Raw genomic sequence first — 24,614 nt, 5'->3', positions numbered from 1 at the left:
TTAAGGAGGAAAGGGAGAAAGAATGAATATAAATTGAGTACCTACCATGTGTTAGGCTGCAGAGTAGGTGAATAATGATGATGAATTAGCTAACACATCAAGTACTTTAGTATAATGCAAAGTAACATTAACAACAGCTACCATATGGAGTGCTTATTATGTCAGACACTGCTTCGTAAGAATGTTTAACTGAATACAGACCACGGCACAGGAGAGAGGCACTAGTAACTCCATTTTACAAATGAGAAAACAGAATAAGAGAAGTTACAGTATTAACATGAAGTCACCCCGCTAGCCTGCATGCTGCACACTGCCTCTCACCACTATACTTACTCTGCAGTATTACCTCATTTAATTAATTTTTAAACAAGCCTGGCAATCAGATAGGGGCAAATAAGACACAGATTACTAGGGATACAAGGAGACTCATAGGTACATACATAAGTCAAAACTCACCAAATGGTACTTTTTGAATGTGGAGCTTCTGTTAATAAAATTAAAAAAAAAATTTAAGTAGCATATTTAAATAGTGTGTCAAAATATCTGCAGCAAAGTTCCCTGAAAACTGTTGCATTTTCTATTTGCTCTAAGTTTAAAAGTCATTTGAAAGGGGGAGAGAAAGGGAAAAAAAGTAATTTGAAGTTTACTATCTGGCATTATCAGCCAAATGTTGAGAGCAACTTGTTTTCCAAATAAACGGTTAGCAGGTCAAGTGCAGAAAGAAGCCAGTCACTAAGGACCACATTACGTATGATCCTATTTATCTGAAATATCCACAATAGGCACATTTATAGACAGAATATAGATTAGTAATTTCCAGGGGCTGGAAGAGGCCAAGAGAATTGGGGGGTGATGACTAGGACACGGTTTTCTTTTTGGTATAATGAGCATGCACCAGGTTGTGGTGATGGCTGCACTACCCTGCAAATGTTCTGCCAACCACTTGATTGTATGCTTTAAACAGGTCACAGAGCATGTGAATTATATCTCAACAAAGCTGTTTTTATAAAAAGGTAAATACTGACAAGGCACCTGAATTAAGTAGTCACACTTTTCTTCATGTTCCTTTCTTTATGGTATATTGATTCTAAGCCCATCACTAAAGTGCAGCTCAAAGAACTTGATCTCTAGCACTACTCTCCTATAAAAATCAAAGATATAATAGCATCTACAAATAAGATTCCAAAAAGAAAAAATAATTTTTACTTTTTATCCTAATCATCAGAGTTTGAAAGAGTAAGGGGGTAGGGAAATTATTGATTATTGGAAAACTATGCATTTGCTTGGCATTTTCTTTACCAGATCAAGATTTTTCTCAGCTGGTCTTCCTTTTTCAAAGCTGCAAATGAGAAAATCCCTAGGCCCAAATTTAACCAGTACACTCGTTATTTTCTTACTTTTCTTGGGGAAAAGGAAAAAATCCCAACATTCATTCAACCACTACTCTTTGCTTAAGTGTTTTAAGTACATTGTCATCTAACTCTGAAGCAAAAGTTACTGCCATCTTACAGATAACCAGGCTAAGGCAGAGAAGGATCACTAGGAAACTTCCTGAGGTCATACAAGTAAGTATGCAATTAGCAGTGGAATCGAGTCTTCCTGACTCTGTAAGACCCTCTCTTTTCATTGAACCTTAACTCTTTCTATGGCATAAATGATATTAACTTTAAAACAATTAAATCCATATTCTTGCTAATATACTTATTAATTTAAGAGTTTGTATGTGCACAACTGAGTAGAAAAAGATCTGACACAAGTCTGTTAAAATCATGTTATGTTTTAAAAATCACTTTTAAAAAATACTTGAGTTAATCCTTTTCTTCCAACTGAAAGTATATTTTACTGTTTTAGGAAACTTTACCTATACTTTATAATTAAGACTTAAATAAAAAATATTTCTCATATTTATTTTGACAACATACATGTACATTTGCATAAAGACTGACCTGTTACCAAAATCCCTCCAGTTTAATTATTAATGCTAATGTTTTATATTTTGCAATGGTAGAAAGACAAGATCTATCAAAATGGCATAGTATCTTTAAACTTCTCCTTGATTGTAAGAGAAAAGGCCATTCATAAAATATAGAAAATACAGAAAAATAAGAGTAGCTTGCATTATGTCAATATGCAGAAGTGATAACCACTGTTAAAATTATGATGTCTTTACTCACAGTTCTTTTTTTAAACATGGTTAAGATTATATGGTTTCATATTTTCTATTTTTTAAATTTCATTTTGTGATATTTTCACCAATCACAAGTGAGACACATAAATATTTAAAAATTAAATTCTTGAGGAAATCTGTCAGAAGGTTAAAAAAAAAAGATGAAATGCAGGAGAAATAAAAAGAAAACTACAGAGGATTGATCTAGGAGAGCTAAAATATAATTTGTCATTTTAGAATGAAAAGATGAAGGAAATTTTTGAAGAAACACACAAGATAATTTTCTAGAATGGAAGGAAACATTTCCACATGGAAAGGTCCCATGCGGCATCAAGAATGAAGAATGAAGAATCATACACGGTGGGGCAATTACAGACCATTGGTGACAAAGAAATGACCCTCAAAAATTCTACAGGGGAAATAAAGGCCACACACAAAGGATCAAGAACAGCAAGGAACTTGTCTACAGCAATACTTAAAAGACAGGTGTGCAGGTAATGCTTCTGAATTTAGAGAGAAAACCATTTCCAAACTAAAATGCTGTATCCACACTGTCAATCAAGAGTGAGAATAAAGATATTTCAGAAAAGCAAGGTCACAAAAAAAAAAAAGATGAAATGCAGGAGAAATAAAAAGAAAACTACAGAGGATTGATCTAGGAGAGCCAAAATATAATTTGTCATTTTAGAGTGAAAAGATGAAGGAAATTTCCCAGGAAAAAATTGCCCTTCTCAGGAAGCCCATTAAGAACATGCTCCTCCAAACTGAAAGAATACCCGAGAAAGAGGACGCTGTGGGACCGGGAAACTGGGCCAAGGCTGCCGGGCAGGGAAGCCCAGGCTGTGGGGAGGGCGTCCTCGGAACAGAAGCTGGCAGCCCGGATGAGGGCCCGGTGCTGAAGGACCACATGAAGTCCCTCTCAGGACACTACATGCAGGAGCCACGAGGAGGGAAATGATTCATCACAGATACATACAAAGTGAAGCAGATGAAAAAAGAGGTATCACTAACCTCAGGGGGAAAAGCGTACGAGAAAGGAGACAGGGCCACAGTACATTACTCAGCTCATCAGTGAAAAATACTGATACCATCCCAATCCTGTAAACAGTACAGAGGAAGCTCAAGTAGAACCATGGGAGAGCGCTGAGGAGACGGACACTGAGTCAAAACTGGTCAGTGCGAAGGACCACAGAAAGGCAGACACTGTGTGACTCCACACATCTGAGGCACCCGAAAGGGTGCGCTTCACTGCATCAGAAAGCAGAGTGGCGGCTGCCAGGGCTGCTGGCAGGGGAGGGAAACGGGGGGTACCTGTCAACAGGCATAAAGTTTCAGTTAAGCAAGCTGAGGAGGCTCTCCAGACTGCTGAACCCCATTGTGCCTACAGTCAATGATCATGTACTGTACAGCAAAAAATGTAAGAGGGCAGAGCTCACGTCCAGTGATGTCATCACAATAAAATTAAAGAAAAAAAATATGAAGGGGAGTCCAGAGAAAACAAAGGGTTGCAAGCTGTTGCCTGGGGGCTGAAGGGTGGGAGGTGGGCTGGACTGGTGGCAGGGGGTGGGTTTACCATACAAGCCTTTTAGTACTGTGACTTGTAAAAATGTACACTTATTTTTTTCCTTGTTAAAAATTAAAAAACAACCTGTTAGCCATGCTATAGGGCAAATATAAAAAAACTGATGCTTCATTTTTCAAAGGGCACTCTTGTTCTTCAATATCTAAAGAGCATATTATATTTTCAAAGTACTTTCATGTGGCATGTGAACCTCAGAACAACCCTAGTGGCCTGTCTTATCCTAACTTTACAGACAAAAAAAAGTAGTTCCTCCAGGGATTGTGATAGGTCGCACAGTCAGTGAGGAATCCAGAACCCTACCCTGGCTTCCAAGTGTCCCCCTTTTTCTACCAGGCCAAGCTGCGCTGCCTCAGTTCTGCGTCTCATCACATTCCAGTCGGACTGTCTGCTGCTCACTTCCTACAGTGTAACTGGTAAAGACAGCCTCCTTCAACTAATGAAATGCAGACGTGCCTGCCTCCCTCCCTCCTTGAAAGTCTCCAGTTGTCTCTCTTCCCCTGACCTCTGGTGACTATGATCAACAAGAACACTCAGACAAGGTCTCTGGGTCACTGAGCCCAGAGCAGTACCAGTATCGGAACCAGAGAGGCCTGTGAACGGGCACACTGCTCTCGGCCAGGAAGGCAAATACCACAGATGGTCCAAGTAAACACTGTTTGCTGACCAAGCTAAACTCTATTGTGTAGCCTTGCTAACGTCCCATTTTCATTTCATTTAGACCTGTTCTATTAGTAATTTTATCCTTTAATCTTACGTTTCTTCCAAAATACTTTCATTTCTAATACCTAAGTGATAGAAATTATGTAATATTTAGTCATTGTGATCCTACGTATCTATTGCCCTGTCTCCTTCCAAAACAATCTGAAGTTGTGTTTTATAAGGCCTCCCAATGTCTAACAAAAACAACTTCCAGAACTCTGATTCAAGTTTGAACTGACCCACTGATCTGAAGCAGGTGTTCTTTACATGGATCTTAAGATATATTTTGGTTTTTTGTTTTCCAGAAAACGTAGACAATCATATTTAGGAGTTGGTTAAAAGTCAGCAATTCTGACAATTCAGAGGGATTAAATATGGAGTGAGTTACAGTTACCATGAAAACAACATCTGTCAACATGCATCTGATCTAGCTAGTCCTAGGCTTTCACTGGAAACAAGGGGGAAATAAAGGTGAAGGTTAGAGATAAATAAAATATAAACTGGAATAGGGCCAAGGTGCTCCTGTCCCCTTTTATATGATGCTGAATTTAAGTGGTACATATCACCACCTCCTTTGACATTTTCCTTAAAAAAAAAAAAAAGCTCAAAAATGCCACTCCCACCTCCATCACCCTGCTTTCTGAGCATTATTCTTGGAAGTACTAAATCATCTTTTAACATACTACATAATTGACATATTTGTTTACTGCCTCTCTCCTTCCCTTAACCTATGGCCAGGGTGTGTCTGCTTTGCTCAGGGCTCTTATCTCTAGCACCCGGAACAGTGGTCTGGCACACAGCAGATACTCAATAAACACTGACTAAAAGAATGAGTGAGTGGGAGATTGAAGATGGGTGCATCAGGGGTGAGACAGAGAACTCCTCCCAAAACCACAAATAGTACAAACATACAGTTAATACAACTAACCCTAAAACAGCAGCAGGAAAGAAAGCTGAACCAGACTGCATACAGATGGCACAAACAGAGCAGACCTCACGAAAAAGGGTAACGTACAATAGCCTTGATCCAGCATGTTCCAGGCCCTTCCCCCACAGCAGCTCATGGGTGGGAGGAAGAGAAACTGAGCGGGGGAGGGGGTGGAGGCCTGGGACTGCTGAATACCTAGCCCTGGAGATCTGCTTTGCGAGCAGAAATCTACATTGTGTGGTGCTCTGGAGGTTGGGGAGCTGGGACAGGCAGAATGCTTGAGAGACTGAGATTCCGGCCGTTTGTGGAGGAGGGGATCCACACCTGGCCGCTCTGGGACAAAGCAAAGGCGGGTGGTCTGAGAGGCTTCCTAGCAGCGAGAGGACTGCTGAAAGGGTGGGATTTACACGGAGCTTGTTGCACGGGAGAAGGGAGAGCTGGAAAAGGTTGTCTGGGCGCGCTCTGCCCAGCAGGTTGGGAACTTCAAAGAGCTTCAGGTGCTCCATCCCCTTGACTGCCTACTCAGCTCCAAGGCCCCCCACTGGACAAGCAGCCTGCTGAGCCTTCCTCCTAGCCTGCCAGCACCGGTTTGCAAACCACCAGTCACTGTGCTGGCGTCAGGCCAGCCAGAGGGAGGACCCACCTGCAACAGCTAGAGATGCAAAGCACAAAGGCTTATACCTGTGTGCTCTGCCCACTGGCTCTGACACTGGACACAGGCACTGCAGAGGGCAATCAGGAAACAGACCTTTCCACCCCCCAAGCCACCAGCTCCGCTCCCCTATGACCCCCAACCTCATACTAGGGGCTGAGCAGCTCCACAGACTATAGCTTCAGGGCACTAGTGGGTACCACATAGAAATATGAAATGTCAAAAGAACCTGGTTCAGACCAAAATCTCACAAACCCCAGGAAAAGGGCCAAATGAAACTGAACTCACCAATCTTCCTGAAAGAGAGTTCAAAATAAAAATTATAAACATGCTTATGGAGGTACAGAAAAATATTCAAGAACTCAGGAATAAATTTAAGACAGAGACTTAATAATTAAGAAATTCCATATCTGAAATGAAACATACAATAGAGGGATTCAAAAGTAGATTAGATGTAGTAGAAGAGACAGTAAATGGAATAGAAATTACAGAGGAGGAATACAAAGAAGCTGAGGCACAGAGAGAAAAAAGAATCTCTAAGAATGAAAGAATATTGAGAGAACTGTGTGACCAATCCAAACGGAACAATATTCACATTATAGGGGTACCAGAAAAAGAAGAGAGAGAAAAAGGGATAGAAAGTGTGTCTTTGAAGAAATAATTGCTGAAAACTTCCCCAAGCTGGGGAAGAAAATAGTATCTCAGACCATGGAAGCCCACAAATCTCCCAACACAAGGGACCCAAGGAAGACAACATCAAGACATATAATAATTAAAATGGCAAAATCAAGGATAAAGATAGACTTTTGAAAGCAGCTAGAGAGAAAAAAAAGATCACATACAAAGGAAAACCCATCAGGCTATCATCAGATTTCTCAACAGAAACCTTACAGGCCAGAAGGAAGTGGCATGATGTATTTAATGCAATGAAGCAGAAGGGCCTTGAACCAAGAATACTCTACCCATCAAGTTTATCATTTAAATTTGAAGGAGAGTTAAACAATTTTCAGATAAGCAAAAGCTGAGATAATTTACTTCCCACAAAGCACCTCTACAGTACATTCTGGAGGGACTCCTATAGATGGAAGTATTCCTAAGGCTAAATAGATGTCACCCAAGGGATAGACAAAGAGTACAGAATATGATTCATAACATACAAAGAATGGAAGAGGAAGAAAAAGGAGGAAAAATAAAAAAGTTTTAGGTTGTGTTTGTGATAGCAGACAAAGTGAGTTAAATTAGACTGTTAGACAGTAAGGGAATTACCCTTGAACCTTTGGTAACCACGAATCTAAAGCCTGCAATGGCAATAAGTACATACCTATCGATAATCACCCTAAATGTAAACAGTCTGAATGCACCAATCAAAAGACACAGAGTCACTGAATGGATAAAAAAACAAGACCAATCTATATGCTGCCTATAAGAAACTCACTTCAAACACAAAGACATACACAGACTAAAAGTAAAGGGATGGAAAAAGATTTTTCATGCAACTAATATGAACAACAACATATTGTTCATATGTTGCAGTACTTGTATCAGACAAAACAGACTTCAAAACAAATAAAGTAACAAGAGACAAAGAAGGATATTACATAATGATAAAGGAGCCAGTCCAACAAGAGGATATAACCATTATATATATCTATGCACCCAACACAGGAGCACCTACATATGTGAAACAATTACTAATAAAATTAAAGGGGGAAATATAATGCAATACATTCATTCCAGGAGACTTCAACACTCCACTCACTCTAAAGGACAGATCAACCAGACAGAAAATAAGTAAGGAGACCGAGGCATTGAACAACACATTAGAACAGATGGACCTAATAGACATCTACAGAACACTCCATCTAAAAGCAGCAGGATACACATTCTTCTCAAGTGCGCATGGGACATTTTCAAGAATATATCATATACTAGGCCACAAAAAGAACATCAAAAAATTCAAAAAGACTGAAATTGTACCAACCAGCTCCTCAGAACATGAAGGTACAAAACGAAAAAGCCCACAAACACATGGAGGCTTAATAACATGCTCCTAAATAATCAATGGATCAATGACCAAATAAAAACAGAGATCAAGCAATATACGGAGACAAATGACAAAAATAATTCAATGCTGCAAAAATCTGTGGGACACAGAGAAGGCCATGCTAAGAGGGAAATATATTGCAATACAGGCCTACATCAGGAAAGAAGAAGAATCCCAAATGAACAGTCTAAACTCATAATTAATGAAACTAGAAAAGGAAGAACAAATGAGGCCCAAAGTCAGTAGAAAGAGGGACATAATAAAGATTAAAGCAGAAATAAATAAAATTGAGAAGAATAAAACAATAGAAAGAATCAATGAAAGTAGGAGCCATTTCTTTGAGAAAATAAACAAAATAGATAAACCCCTAGCCAGACTTATCAAGAAAAAAAGAGAGTCTACACAAATAAAAAGAATCAGAAATGAGAAAGGAAAAATCACTACAGACACCACAGAAATACAGAGAATTATGAGAGAATACTATGAAAAATTATAGCTAACAAACTGGATAACCTAGAAGAAATGGACAACTTTCTAGAAAAATACAACTTTCCAAGGCTGACCCAGGAAGGAACAGAAAATCTGAATAGACCAATTACCAGCAAAGAAATTGAATTGGTAATCAAAAAATTACCTAAGAACAAAATTCCTGGACAAGATGGTTTCACTGCTAAATTTTATGAAACGTTTAGTGACGACCTAATACCCATCCTCCTTAAAGTTTTCCAAAAAGTAGAAGAGGAGGGAATACTCCCAAACTCACTCTACAAGGCCAACATCACTCTAATACCAAAACCAGGCAAAGACAACACAAAAAAAGAAAATTACAGAACAATATCCCTGATGCACATAGAAGCAAAAATACTCAATAAAATATTAACAAACTGAATTCAAAAATACATAAAAAATATCATCCATCATGATCAAGTGGGATTCATCCCAGGGATGCAAGGATGGTACAACATTCAAAAATCCATCAATATCATCTACTACATTGACAAAAAGGACAAAAATCACATGATCATCTCCATAGATGCTTAAAAATCATTCAACAAAATTCAACATCCATTCATGATAAAAACTCTCAACAATGTGGGTGTAGAGGGCAAGTACCTCAACATAATAAAGGGCATATATGACAAACCTACAGTCAACATTATACTTAACAGTGAGAAGCTAAAAGCTTTTCCTTTAAGATCAGGATCAAGACAAGGATGCCCACTTTCCCCACTTCTATTCAATATAGTACTGGAGGTCCTGGCCACAGCAATCAGACAACACAAAGAAATAAAAGGCATCCAGATTGGCAAGGAAGAAGTCAAACTGTCCCTGTTTGCAGATGACATGATATTGTATATAAAAAACCCTAAAGAATCCACTCCAAAACTACTAGATCTAATAACTGAATTCAGCAAAGTTGTGGGATACAAAATTAATACACAGAAATCTGTTGCATTCCTATACACTAATGTTGAACTAGCAGAAAATCAGGAAAACATTTCCATTCACAACGGCATCAAAAGAATAAAATACCTAAGAATAAACCTAACCAAGGAAGTGAAAGACTTATACTCAGACAACTACAAGACATTCATGAGAGAAATTAAAGAAGATACCAATAAATGGAAACACATCCCATGCTCATGGATATGAAGAATTAATATTGTCAAAATGGCCATCCTGCCTAAAGCAATCTACAAATTCAATGCAATCCCTATCAAAATACCAACAGCATTCTTCAAAGTACTAGAACAAATAGTTCTAAAATTCATATGGAACCACAAAAGACCCTGAATAGCCAAAGCAGTCCTGAGAAGGAAGAATAAAGTGTGGGGGGGGGATTACACTCCCCAACTTCAAGCTCTACTACAAAGCCACAGTAATCAAGACAATTTGGTACTGGCACAAGAACGGACCCATAGACCAATGGAATAGACTAGAGAGCCCAGATATAAACCCAAGCATATATGGTCAATTAATATATGATAAAGGAGCCATGGATATACAATGGGGAAATGACAGCCTCTTCAACAGCTGGTGTTGGCAAAACTGGACAGCTACATGTAAGAGAATGAAACGGGATTATTGTGTAACCCCATACACAAAAGTAAACTCAAAATGGATCAAAGGCCTGATTGTAAATCATGAAACTATAAAACTCTTAGAAGACAACATATGCAAAAATCTCCTGAATAGAAACAAGAGTAACTTTTTCCTGAACGCATCTCCTTGGGCAAAGGAAACAAAAGCAAAAATGAACAAATGGGACTACATTAAGGTAAAAAGCTTTTGTACAGCAAAGGACACCATCAACAGAACAAAAATTCATCCTACAGTATGGAAGAATATATTTGTAAATGACATATCTAACAAGGGGTTAACATTCAAAATAATAAAGCACTCACATGCCTCAACAACCAAAAAGAAAATAACCCGATTAAAAAATGGGCAGAGGATATGAACAGACACTTCTCCAAAGAAGAAATTCAGATCGCCAACAGGCACATGAAAAGATGCTCCATATCGCTAATTATCAGGGAAATGTAAATTAAAACCACAATGAGATATCACCTCACAACAGTAAGGATGGCCAGCATCGAAAAGACTAAGTACAAATGCTGGCAAGCATGCAGAGAAAGGGGAACCCTCCTACACTACTGGTGGGAATGTAAGCTAGTTCAACCATTGTGGAAAGCAATATGGAGGCTTCCTCAAAAGACTAAAAATAGAAATACCATTTGACCCGGGAATTCCACTCCTAGGAATTTACCCAAAGAACACAACTTCTCAGATTCAAAAAGACATATGCACCCCTATGTTTATTGCAGCACTATTTACAATAGCCAAGGTATGGAGGCAACCTAAGTGTCCATCAGTAGATGAATAGATAAAGAAGATGTGGTACATACACACAATGGAATACTATTCAGCCATAAGAAAGAAACAAATCCTACCATTTGCAACAACATGGTGGAGCTAGAGGGTATTATGCTCAGTGAAATAAGCCAAGCATAGAAAGACAAATGCCAAATGATTTCCCTCATTTGTGGAGTATAACGATGAAGCAAAACTGAAGGAACAAAATAGCAACAGACTCACAGATTCCAAGGGACTAGTAGTTACCAAAGGGAAGGGGTGGGGGAGGGCAGATGGGGAGGGAGAAGGAAATTGTGGGGTACTATAATTGGCACACATGGTATATAGGGGGGGTCACGGGGAAGACAGTGTAGCACAGAGAAGTCAAATAGTGACTCTGTGGCATCTTACTACACTGATGGACAGTGACTGCAATGGTGTATGGGAGGGGATTCAGTATGGGTGAATGCGGTAACATCGTTTTTCAAGTGAAACCTTCATAAGAGTATATATCAATAATACCTTAATAAAAATGTCTTAAAAAAAAAAAGAATGAGTGAGTGAATGAACAGGCTTAAGAAGGTCCACGAACTCCCTCCAATTACAGTAAAAGGCAGTGTGTTTATGCGCATGCATATATTTCCCTAAGAAGAGGGTTCTCAGCTCTATCAGATTTTCAAAAGGGGCCAGCATCCCAAAGAGCTTAAGAACCACTAGCCAGGCAAGTTCCCAGTGGTTCGACCCAGCTCCTACAGTATCTCCAAATCATTAGCATACAGAGATGTACTTACTTATACCTTCAAGTAGTCACTCACTTCCTCTTTGAGACAAAACAAAACTGAAGACGCCATTGCTACCTCTGCCTTCTTAGAAGCCGTGGCTCCAAAACCAGGGTGAAGTTTACCCCAGCAGGAGCCTACCCATGGCAACCTCCTGCCCTAATGCCCTTCTTCCCAACTCCAGTCCATGTTCGCCTTCATATGGGGGTCCCCAGGGGGAAAAAACTTTCTTGTTCCTCCCATCCTCAAAGTTGAAAGATATAAAAGGGTTTATCAATGTCCTGCCTCATGCTAAAAAAGTGCTAGAAAAACATTCATGTTAATCCTGTTCACTAGGATTAATACTATCAACATTGCATAGCATCAGTGATAATACCAGTTTTTTATCCCATATCCTTTAAAGAAAAATGGACACACTTACCAAGGTAAACAGATCCACCACCACCCACTTCCCCTCCTGCCTCTGGGACGCCCCACTCTTTCCCAGCCACCCCCCAACTCCCAACGTCAGGTTCTTCATCTCAATTCCCCACAAAACCTGGTAGGACAGGGTTTAGTGTGAAAGAGAGGCTAAGGGAGATAGGAGGTGGAGACAGCAAGAAACTGAGGGAGAAAAAGGTGTTAAGACCTTGGACCCAACACGGGCTCATTCATCTAATAAGCTGGGTGCCTGATATTGGGATGTCTCATCTTAAGTAAAACTAGCATATTTAAAGGACTATTGCCAACTTTTAAAGGTCTGGGAATTACCTAGTATTTCTTCTGCAGCTTTAGTGGCTTTTCCAAGGATGAAAAGCCAGGCACTCTTGGCCGTGACTGAACACAACCCACATTCCAAACACACCTCAGGCCACTGCCTTCTAGGACATTCATGCACCTTCCCACTTCGCGATGTGGTAATGCCATCATCCACCCAGAAAAGCACTGCTGAAATATTTTCTCATTCTAGGCCCAGCTCAAATACTACCTCCTCTGTAAAGCCATTTCCAAGCCCACCAGTCAGAACTGCTTCCTTCCTGTACTTCTAAAGCCTGCGGCCCTGACCCCAACCTGCCACCAGACCGGCTGGTTATTCATGCATGCATTTTGCTGCTGAACTATCAGCCTGAGAGCACCTTATTCCCTTCATCTCCCCAGAACCCAGCCCTAGGACTTTTAACTCGGGCTCAATTAGCTGACTTGAATGTCCTGATACAGTTCACAGAGTTAAATGACGTACATATTACGGGTAAACACAGAGTGCTCAAGCCAAACACTACCTCTCTGGAACCCGGAACACTACTGTGGTCTTTTTCCATTATCAGCCATCTGAGAACATGTGGAATAGAGATATTCTTCCATGTCGGCCAAGGGTTAACAAATCTCCCATCCTTCCCTTTCTTTGATTTAGTTACATCTTCCTCTAGTCTATAATCCAGTTTGAAACTTTTCCTGGAAAATCTAGAAGAATCACTTCCTCCAGAATTCCGTGCTGAAGTTTGGCGTTTTCTTACTACTTCTTTAGGATATTGGCTGCTTGTCATCAGGGGCTGGTCGCTCTCATTTTCATCCATGTCCTTTGCAGACCTGGAAATAAAAAAGGTGGGGGGTGGGGCAGGAATAGTGAGTTTAACATAAAGGCATCAAATCACATAGTATTATTTTGTACCCAATAAAAATACCCTCAGTCTTATAAAAACACTATTGCTTTTAGCTCAAACCTTCTTCCCATAAAATACAATTTAGAATCCAGTATTACTGCTTGCTAAATAGAAAAGATGTTTGCTCTGCCTATTCCTTCCAAACCTTTTAAAAATTCCTTATCTGCTCTAATCCAAAACAGCCTACTCCACCAGTCAGCATTTAAACATGAAATTTTCCATTTCAGTGATATCTTATAGAATAAAGCACCTTCAAGATTCTGTAACATTTTCATACCTGAATTTTAAAAATATTATTGTTAATAACACATACTAAGAAGGAAGGCCTTAGTTCCCTGAAGATACTTCAGTAATCCAAGTGATTTACATATAACTCACTGGGCCTACTTATTTTTACTTTGAAGATAACCTGTTACCAACGCTCCTAAAAAGTAGAGACCGAGGGGCGGAAGATGGCGGCGTGAGTAGAGCAGCGGAAATCTCCTCCCAAAACAACATATATCTATGAAAATATAACAAAGACAACCCTTCCTAGAATAAAGACCAGAGGACACAGGACAATATCCAGACCACATCCGCACCTGAGAGAACCCAGCGCCTCGCGAAGGGGGTAAGATACAAGCCCCGGCCCCGCGGGAGCCGAGCGCCCCTCCCCCCAGCTCCCGGCGGGAGAAGAGCAGGCAGAGCGGGAGGGAGACGGAGCACAGGGCTGCCGAACACCCAGCCCCAGCCATCCGGGCCAGAGTGCAGGGCCCTCGATACTGGGAAAACAGGGCAGCAAGAACAGTGAGCAGGCACTGGAGGCTGGGCGACAGAGGACATAAGAAGAGCGCGCGACCATTTTTTTTTTTTTTTTTTGCTTTTTTGCTGCTTTGTTTTGGCGAGCGCTTTTTGGAAGTCTTAAAGGGACAGGGACCCCAACACTAGGGAAACAGGGCAGAAAGACCGGTGAGCAGAGGCCTGAGGCTGGCACCGGAGAATAAAGAAAAACGAACAACCACCGTTTTTTTTTAATTAAAAATTTTTTTTTTAATTAAAAAAATTTTTTTTCTTGTTTTTTTTTGTGGTCGTTGTTTTGTTTTGGCGGGTGCTTTTTGGAAGTCTTAAAGGGGCAGGGCGGGTCACTTAATCCAGAGGTAGGGAATCCGGGATCTCTGGGCACCCTAACCCCTGGGCTGCAGGGAGCAGGGAGGCCCCTTACAGAGATAAATAGCCTCCCAGCAGCTCCTGCTCCAACGCGACTCCACCATTTTGGAGTAGCTGCCCGAGCCAGGCCACGCCCACAGCAACAGCGGAGATTAACTCCATAGCAGCCGGGCAGGAAGCAGAAGCCCTGTCTGCGCGCAGCTGCGCAGCACAAGCCACTAGAGGTCGCTGTTCTCCCAGGAGAGGAGGGCCACAAACCAACAAGAAAGGAAGTCCTTCCAGCCGTCACTCGTCCCAGTTCTGCAGACTATTCCTATCACCATGAAAAGGCAAAGCTACAGGCAGACAAAGATCACAGAGACAACACCAGAGAAGGAGACAGACCTAACCAGTCTTCCTGACAAAGAATTCAAAATAAGAATCATAAACATGCTGACAGAGATGCAGAGAAATACGCAAGAAAAATGGGATGAAGTCCGGAAAGAGATCACAGATGCCAGAAAGGAGATCGCAGAAATGAAACAAACTCTGGAAGGGTTTATAAGCAGAATGGATAGAATGCAAGAGGCCATTGATGGAATTGAAATCAGAGAACAGGAACGCATAGAAGCTGACATAGAGAGAGACAAAAGGATCTCCAGGAATGAAACAATATTAAGAGAACTGTGTGAACAATCTAAAAGGAACAATATCCGTATTATAGGGGTCCCAGAAGAAGAAGAGAGAGGAAAAGAGATGGAAAGTATCTTAGAAAAAATAATTGCTGAAAACTTCCCCACACTGGGGGAGTAAGTAATCAAACAGACCACGGAAATACACAGAATCCCCAACAGAAAGGATCCAAGAAGGGCAACACCAAGACACATAATAATTAAAATGGCAAAGATCAAGGACAAGGAAAGAGTGTTAAAGGCAGCTAGAGAGAAAAAGGTCACCTATAAAGGGAAACCCATCAGGCTAACGTCAGATTTCTCAACAGAAACCCTACAGGCCAGAAGAGAATGGCATGATATATTTAATACAATGAAACAGAAGGGCCTTGAACCAAGGATACTGTATCCAGCACGACTATCATTCAAATATGACGGTGGGATTAAACAATTCCCAGACAAACAAAAGCTGAGGGAATTTGCTTTCCACAAACCACCTCTACAGAACATCTTACATGGACTGCTCTAGATGGGAGCACTCCTAGAAGGAGCACAGCACAAAACACCCAACATATGAAGAATCGAGGAGGAGGAACAAGAAGGGAGAGAAGAAAAGAATCTCCAGACAGTGTATATAACAGCTCAATAAGCGAGCTAAGTTAGGCAGTAAGATACTAAAGAGGCTAACCTTGAACCTTTGGTAACCACGAATTTAAAGCCTGCAATGGCAATAAGTACATATCTTTCAATAGTCACCCTAAATGTTAATGGGTTGAATGCACCAATCAAAAGACACAGAGTAACAGAATGGATAAAAAAGCAAGACCCATCTATATGCTGCTTACAAGAAACTCACCTCAAACCCAAAGACATGTACAGACTAAAAGTCAAGGGATGGAAAAACATATTTCAAGCAAACAACAGTGAGAAGAAAGCAGGGGTTGCAGTACTAATATCAGACAAAATAGACTTCAAAACAAAGAAAGTAACAAGAGATAAAGAAGGACACTACATAATGATAAAGGGCTCAGTCAAACAAGAGGATATAACCATTCTAAATATATATGCACCCAACACAGGAGCCCCAGCATATGTGAAACAAATACTAACAGAACTAAAGGGAGATATAGACTGCAATGCATTCATTCTAGGAGACTTCAACACACCACTCACCCCAAAGGATAGATCCACTGGGCAGAAAATAAGTAAGGACACGGAAGCACTGAACAACACAGTAGAGCAGATGGACCTAATAGACATCTATAGAACTCTACATACAAAAGCAGCGGGATATACATTCTTCTCAAGTGCACATGGAACATTCTCCAGAATAGACCACATACTAGGCCACAAAAAGAGCCTCAGAAAATTCCAAAAGATTGAAATCCTACCAACCAACTTTTCAGACCACAAAGGCATAAAACTAGAAATAAACTGTACAAAGAAAGCAAAGAGGCTCACAAACACATGGAGGCTTAACAACACGCTCCTAAATAATCAATGGATCAATGACCAAATCAAAATGGAGATCCAGCAATATATGGAAACAAATGACAACAACAACACTAAGCCCCAACTTCTGTGGGATGCAGCAAAAGCAGTCTTAAGAGGAAAGTATATAGCAATCCAAGCATATTTAAAAAAGGAAGAACAATCCCAAATGAATGGTCTAATATCACAATTATCGAAATTGGAAAAAGAAGAACAAATGAGGCCTAGGGTCAGCAGAAGGAGGGATATAATAAAGATCAGAGAAGAAATAAATAAAATTGAGAAGAATAAAACAATAGCAAAAATCAATGAAACCAAGAGCTGGTTCTTCAAGAAAATAAACAAAATAGATAAGCCTCCAGCCATACTTCTTAAGAGGAAAAGAGAGTCAACACAAATCAACAGTATCAGAAACGAGAAAGGAAAAATCATGACGGACCCCACAGAAATACAAAGAATTATTAGAGAATACTATGAAAACCTATATGCTAACAAGCTGGGAAACCTAGGAGAAATGGACAACTTCCTAGAAAAATACAACCTTCCAAGACTGACCCAGAAAGAAACAGAAAATCTAAACAGACCAATTACCAGCAACGAAATTGAAGAGGTAATCAAAAAACTACCAAAGAACAAAACCCCCGGGCCAGATGGATTTACCTCGGAATTTTATCAGACATACAGAGAAGACATAATACCCATTCTCCTTAAAGTTTTCCAAGAAATAGAAGAGGAGGGGATACTCCCAAACTCATTCTATGAAGCTAACATCACCCTAATACCAAAACCAGGCAAAGACCCCACCAAAAAAGAAAACTACAGACCAATATCCCTGATGAACGTAGATGCAAAAATACTCAACAAAATATTAGCAAACCGAATTCAAAAATACATCAAAAGGATCATACACCATGACCAAGTGGGATTCATCCCAGGGATGCAAGGATGGTACAGCATTCGAAAGTCCATCAACATCATCCACCACATCAACAAAAAGAAAGACAAAAACCACATGATCATCTCCATAGATGCTGAAAAAGCATTTGACAAAGTTCAACATCCATTCATGTTAAAAACTCTCAGCAAAATGGGAATAGAGGGCAAGTACCTCAACATAATAAAGGCCATCTATGATAAACCCACAGCCAACATTATATTGAACAGCGAGAAGCTGAAAATATTTCCTCTGAGATCGGGAACTAGACAGGGATGCCCACTCTCTCCACTGTTATTTAACATAGTACTGGAGGTCCTAGCCATGGCAATCAGACAAAATAAAGAAATACAAGGAATCCAGATTGGTAAAGAAGAAGTTAAACTGTCACTATTTGCAGATGACATGATACTGTACATAAAAAACCCTAAAGACTCCACCCCAAAACTACTAGAACTGATATCAGAATACAGCAAAGTTGCAGGATACAAAATCAACACACAGAAATCTGTGGCTTTCCTATATACTAACAATGAACCAACAGAAAGAGAAATCAGGAAAACAACTCCATTCACAATTGCATCAAAAAAAATAAAATACCTAGGAATAAACCTAACCAAAGAAGTGAAAGACTTATACTCTGAAAACTACAAGTCACTCTTAAGAGAAATTAAAGGGGACATTAACAGATGGAAACTCATCCCATGCTCGTGGCTAGGAAGAATTAATATCGTCAAAATGGCCATCCTGCCCAAAGCAATATACAGATTTGATGCAATCCCTATGAAACTACCAGCAACATTCTTCAATGAACTGGAACAAATAATTCAAAAATTCATATGGAACCACCAAAGACCCCGAATAGCCAAAGCAATCCTGAGAAAGAAGAATAAAGTAGGGGGGATCTCACTCCCCAACTTCAAGCTCTACTATAAAGCCATAGTAATCAAGACAATTTGGTACTGGCACAAGAGCAGAGCCACAGACCAATGGAACAGACTAGAGAATCCAGACATTAACCCAGACATATATGGTCAATTAATATTTGATAAAGGAGCCATGGACATACAATGGCGAAATGACAGTCTCTTCAACAGGTGGTGCTGGCAAAACTGGACAGCTACATGTAGGAGAATGAAACTGGACCATTGTCTAACCCCATATACAAAAGTAAACTCAAAATGGATCAAAGACCTGAATGTAAGCCATGAAACCATTAAACTCTTGGAAGAAAACATAGGCAAAAACCTCTTAGACATAAACATGAGTGACCTCTTCTTGAACATATCTCCCCAGGCAAGGAAAACAACAGCAAAAATGAGTAAGTGGGACTATATTAAGCTGAAAAGCTTCTGTACAGCAAAAGACACCATCAATAGAACAAGAAGGATCCCTACAGTATGGGAGAATATATTTGAAAATGACACATCCGATAAAGGCTTGACGTCCAGAATATATAAGGAGCTCTCACGCCTCAACAACCAAAAACAAATAACCCAATTAAAAAATGGGCAGAGGAACTGAACAGACAGTTCTCCAAAAAAGAAATACAGATGGCCAACAGACACATGAAAAGATGCTCCACATCGCTAATTATCAGAGAAATGCAAATTAAAACTACAATGAGGTATCACCTCACACCAGTAAGGATGGCTGCCATCCAAAAGACAAACAACAACAAATGTTGGCGAGGCTGTGGAGAAAGGGGAACCCTCCTACACTGCTGGTGGGAATGTAAGTTAGTTCAACCATTGTGGAAAGCAGTATGGAGGCACATCAAAATGCTCAAAACAGACTTACCATTTGACCCAGGAATTCCACTCCTAGGAATTTACCCTAAGAATGCAGCAATCAAGTTTGAGAAAGACAGATGCACCCCTATGTTTATTGCAGCACTATTTACAATAGCCAAGAATTGGAAGCAACCTAAATGTCCATCAATAGATGAATGGATAAAGAAGATGTGGTACATATACACAATGGAATACTACTCAGCCATAAGAAAAGGGCAAATCCAATCATTTGCAGCAACATGGATGGAGCTGGAGGGTATTATGCTCAGTGAAACAAGCCAAGTGGAGAAAGAGAAATACCAAATGATTTCACTTATCTGTGGAATATAAGAACAAAGGAAAAACTGAAGGAACAAAACAGCAGCAGAATCACAGAACTCAAGAATGGACTAACAGGTACCAAAGGGAAAGGGACTGGGGAGGATGGGTGGGTAGGGAGGGATAAGGGGGGGAGAAGTAGGGGGGTGTTAAGATTAACATGCATGGGGGGGGTAGGAGAAAAGGGAGGGCTGTACAACACAGAGAAGGCAAGTAGTGATTCTACAGCATTTTGCTATGCTGATGGACAGTGACTGTAAAGGGGTTTATAGGGGAGACCTGGTATAGGGGAGGGCCTAGTAAACATAATATTCGTCATGTAAGTGTAGATTAGTGATAGAAAAAAAAAAAAAAAAAAAAGGGCAGTTCCTGTGTGGTAACCTCCAACGAGTTCTACACAAGGGTATAAAGGGCATATAAAAGTGTAGGCAAAGGGTCTGTTTGTGTTTATACAGAGGATCAAAGCCTAATTGGGCTACCCCGAAAATGAACTAAGATACGATATGAAAAAGAACTTCCAACATCTGCACTCTCTGGAAGACTCATGCCAGAAGATGATCATCAAAAAACCCCAACAAAGATCCACGCACTGCTACAGCTGTAGATGCACTCATCCCACCAGTTCCTGGACTTGCCATGGGAATGAGGAATGAGATATCTAAGCTGGCCTGTGCATACAGTAAAACAACAAAATTGGACTGGATCTATACTGTTGGAACTCAACCAAGAATTTGGAGAAGTGCAAATTGTAGCGCTCCAAAGTCTTACAACTACAAACTATTTACTGTTAAAAGAACATATGGCATGTGAACAGTCCCCAGGAATGGGTTGTTTTAATTTGTCTGATTTCTCTCAGACTGTTCAAGTTCAGTTGGCACAATATCCACCATATCATAGATAAGTTTTCACAAATGCCTAAGGTGCCTAACTGGTTTTCTTGGTTTCACTGCAGATGGCTGGTAATTACAGATATGCTTTGGTTATGTAACTATACTCCTATTATGTTAATGTGTGTGTGCAATTTAAGTAGTAGCTTAAAACCTATACATGCTAAAGTTACTCTACAAGAAGATATATCAAAGAAATAATCAATCTTCCCATGTTTTCTTCCGCCTGCTACTTCTATAGCTTTTCTTCTTCCTTCCTAATTACAACCCTTAAATAGAATTCGTGCCTCATATCAAATTTACCGAGTATTATAATTCTTCCAAGTGGTAAAGATACCTCAAGACAAATGCTGGGCATAGAAGCCACAGGGCATAAATATGCAAAGAAGTAAAAAGCTAACTTTTTCAAATAATAAGGCTTCTCTCTCACTTACCAACTTCACATTTCCCTGTATGGCCCCGGAAGATGACTGGTTAGCCAGAGACGGGTAAGATTCCTCAAGGGAGGAACAACCTAAGACAGGCACAGTCGCAGGGGGGCCATCAGGTGAGAAATTGGGGATCAACAGAGGTGAGGCTTAGAACCTCACCCCCCCGTTCTGAGAGAAATCTTCTGCATACGTGGATGTTTTATTGCCCTGGTCTAGCTTGGATTAACACATAGTCTACAGGCACACACCTGATCATCTACATGTGCTCTCTTACAACACTAAACTATGTTTTCTACCTTTATCTTGTATCTACCTACCACTTCAGCATTTTATTAAAAATAATAATAATAGAGAAATGTGGTATCCACATATAAATCAAGTATAAAAACCAAATGAGTATTCATATTTGAACTGACTGTTTATAGTTCATAATGCATGAGCAAAACCGAAAGTTTCTGTGATGACTGCCCTTGTACTGTTCACTATGTAACTTATTCATTATGTAAGAATTTGTTCTACATGTAAAAACTTGTTTGTTATGCCTCAGAAGATTGGAGACTGACAAAAATTAGGCTTGGGGTGGAATAATGATTGTGCATTGAGCATTGACTCCCCTATACAGAATTTTATTGTCGTTAACAACCATTTGATCAATAAATATGAGAGATGCCCTCACAAAAAAAAAAAAAAAAAAAAAAAAAAAGAAGGACAGACTTCCAATGGTTAAAATCAATTAGTAACCGGGATGTAATGTATAGCATAAGGAATATAGTCAAGATATTGTAACAGCCTGGTAGGGTGATAGCTGGAACCTAGAATTATGTATATAAATGTTCTACCACTGTGTTGTACACTTGAAACTCATGTAATGTAATACTGTGTGTCAACTACCCTTCAATAAAAAATAATTATTTAAAAAAAAAAAAAGTAGAGACCAAAAGCAAGGAGATAGCACAAATTGAGAGACATTTCAAAAATGTATTTAAGTGGTTAACAACACAAATTTGAATTCACTCAGATTTAGAACTGCCAAGTCAGCACAGTATACATCCTAGTTGTGTGGCTTTAGGTAAGTTTCCTACCCTCTCTGTGTCCCAATTGCTTCATCTATAAAATGGAGATATAACACTGCCTGCCCCTAAGGGTTGCTGAGAGGATTTAAAAATCTAATATAAATAAAGCACTTGTACATATCTAGAAACATATATAACAAATATAACATGTATGCACATAACAGCTCAAACCTGGTGCTGCTAACCTTGTTATTACTGCTACTGACTACCTACTGCCACCATGTAACTGAAGGCACTGAAATCCTTAACCCTGAACTACACTGGACTCCAGACACATACAACTGAAAAATAATGCATCAAGAATACACATGAACTTCACTTCTTTCCTAATATGCTAAACAAATATTTGCTTTCTGTCTAGTTTAAATTCCACTCATACAAATAATACACCTCATAACCCTAAGAAAATAAGCACAATAACAAAGCCAAATGGTTTTATGGCTATAATTAATGGTGTTTAAACAGAAATATTGTCCAGGAGAGAAAGGGAAAGAATGCAAACCCCAGGGTGGACAAGTACATGGAACCAAACTTTTTTTTTTTCCAAACTGTCCGGTGTAAATTGTCTACAGTCTGGAGAATAATTGATATGAAAAAAAGCCACATGTGACAAAAGCTGAGGCCACACTCTGCTGCCCCCACATTGCTCTATGGGGGGATGTCTAGCTTTCTACCCCATCAAGGAACAGCCTTTCCAGTCCTAGTTTTCTCAGCTGTGAAGTACCTACTTACCTCATGGGGGTTTCAAAGGATTTCAATGACATACGTACAGAAAGAGCTGGCCACTCACCAAATGCTAACTCTTTTTTCCTTAATCCTGCTAACCAGTCATCTATCTAACTTCTTTAAATTCTATTAAAAAGCAAAGGATCCGAGTGAGCCATCTCAGTTCTCACACAATCACTCTACCTGGGTTATAATTAAGCTCAGGCTCAGCCTTTACAAAGGAAAGAAAAAAAAAGACCATCTATTTAAACTCCATTTAACATATGTAAACACACAAGTTTAGAGACTTTAAACTCTTTCCTGACAAAATAACATATCTAACAGACGGCAGAGCTGACCTCATGCCACCCTTGGTGATGATACACTTCACGTGTGTGCGTGCGTATCTGTGTGTATATACACATTGCAAATACATATATAATTCCACCGACTATTTAAAGTTTTTGGCACATTGTTTTAAACAGAGGATGGGGAGAAAGGAGAAGAGGGAGCTCTAATTTGCTCTGACGAAAGCATAGTCAAAACAGGGTTTTTAAACATCTCATCGTCCGCTGTAGCTGGGGCAGAAGCTGCCGAGAGGCTTGTGAGAGTTGATGAGGAAGGGATTAAGTTGGCCCGTAAAGGATGGGACCAGATTTGGGGCCTGGACTGAAACACTCGTGTTTGGCTGCACTGCAGGCAATGAAGAAAAACTGAAAGTGCTTAATAAGGGTTACATTCAGAGGAGACAACTATGGTTAGCAAGATAAAAACCAAAGGTGTGGCTAAAAACTGGAGCCAGGGAGATTAATGAGTGAGTAGGAAATAGAACCCAGAGCATCCACTCATAACCAAAGCTCTAGGCTACATGTTCCACACATTTCATTTACATAGACGCTCCTGACAGAACTTCAGGGTAGGTACTGTAGTCCCCATGTTTTGTCTGATGCACTAAGAGGTAGGCAGCAGCCCAGTCAAAGGTGACAGAGGAAAAAGCTGAGTAAATTCAAGCCAATAAAGAAGCTGAATCACGACACCTGACAGTCTCTGGAGGGTCGCAGACCTTGGACTGGGTGGGGCGGGGCGGGGGGAAGAAGTGGGCGGAGTCACCCAGCAAAGGAATCTGTGCAGAAGCGAGAAGGTGGATTCTGAGCCCGGGGACTTGAGGTCCTGGGAAGCATGAGCCCCAGCAGAAGTGCTCACTGACCCCCGGGCAAGTAGATGACCCCGTCCAGGTTGCTTTGGGATGATAAAAGTGAAAGAAAGAAAACAGAGGGTTCCAGAGGCCTGGGGAGTAAAATTAGTGAAAAATGGGTTCAGTGGCCTTTCTTTGTACTGGATAATAAACTTTTTCAAAGTTGTCTGTTCACACTGTCCCCATTTTCTTACCTTCCGTCCACTCAGGCTCTCACTCCAATTCAGGGAAACAGTTCTTTTTGCCAAATAGCCGTGCTCTCTTAAAACCCCCTCCCCCTAGCACACCAAACCCGGTCTTCAGGAGTGATCCTTCTTTAGGTAAAGCTGATATAAAAAACAACCAAGCAAACAAACAAAAAGGAAAAACCTCCAACGGATTCCTTTGTTCTCAGAATGAGGGCAAGGATCACGACAGTCCCTAAGGGTAAGTTTCTGGCCCTCCTCTCTTCTGCTCCAAACACAGGGCCTGAATCTTTCCTCCTACACACAATGCTCCCACCTCAGGGCCACCTACTGGGTCACAGGGCATTGGCACATGATTTTTTAAATATCCTTGGTGGGAGGAGGGAGTATATGGGCATGAATGCTCGCAGGATTGCACATTACCATCAAAGTCGTTCAAGCAACACACTGTGAGCACGA

The 24,614-nt window shown here is 40.3% G+C and overlaps 1 protein-coding gene across 11 annotated transcripts in view; it reads right to left on the bottom strand.

The window, feature by feature from the left end:
• NAPEPLD (N-acyl phosphatidylethanolamine phospholipase D) overlaps window positions 1-24,614 on the bottom strand; it is a 46,645-nt gene that overhangs the window by 9,161 nt on the left and 12,870 nt on the right. For all 11 annotated transcript variants that reach the window (XM_036892436.2, XM_036892430.2, XM_036892424.2 and 8 more), the window contains one exon: window positions 12,967-13,273. In XM_036892436.2, coding sequence (XP_036748331.2) covers window positions 12,967-13,260 — 294 coding nt within the window. In that variant the 5' untranslated portion in view covers window positions 13,261-13,273. The remainder of the gene's footprint in view (window positions 1-12,966; window positions 13,274-24,614) is intronic.

This window comes from Manis pentadactyla, chromosome 7 (genome assembly GCF_030020395.1).
Source record: "Manis pentadactyla isolate mManPen7 chromosome 7, mManPen7.hap1, whole genome shotgun sequence".
Classification (NCBI taxonomy): domain Eukaryota; kingdom Metazoa; phylum Chordata; class Mammalia; order Pholidota; family Manidae; genus Manis; species Manis pentadactyla.
This window is presented reverse-complemented; position numbering and strand designations above follow the sequence as displayed.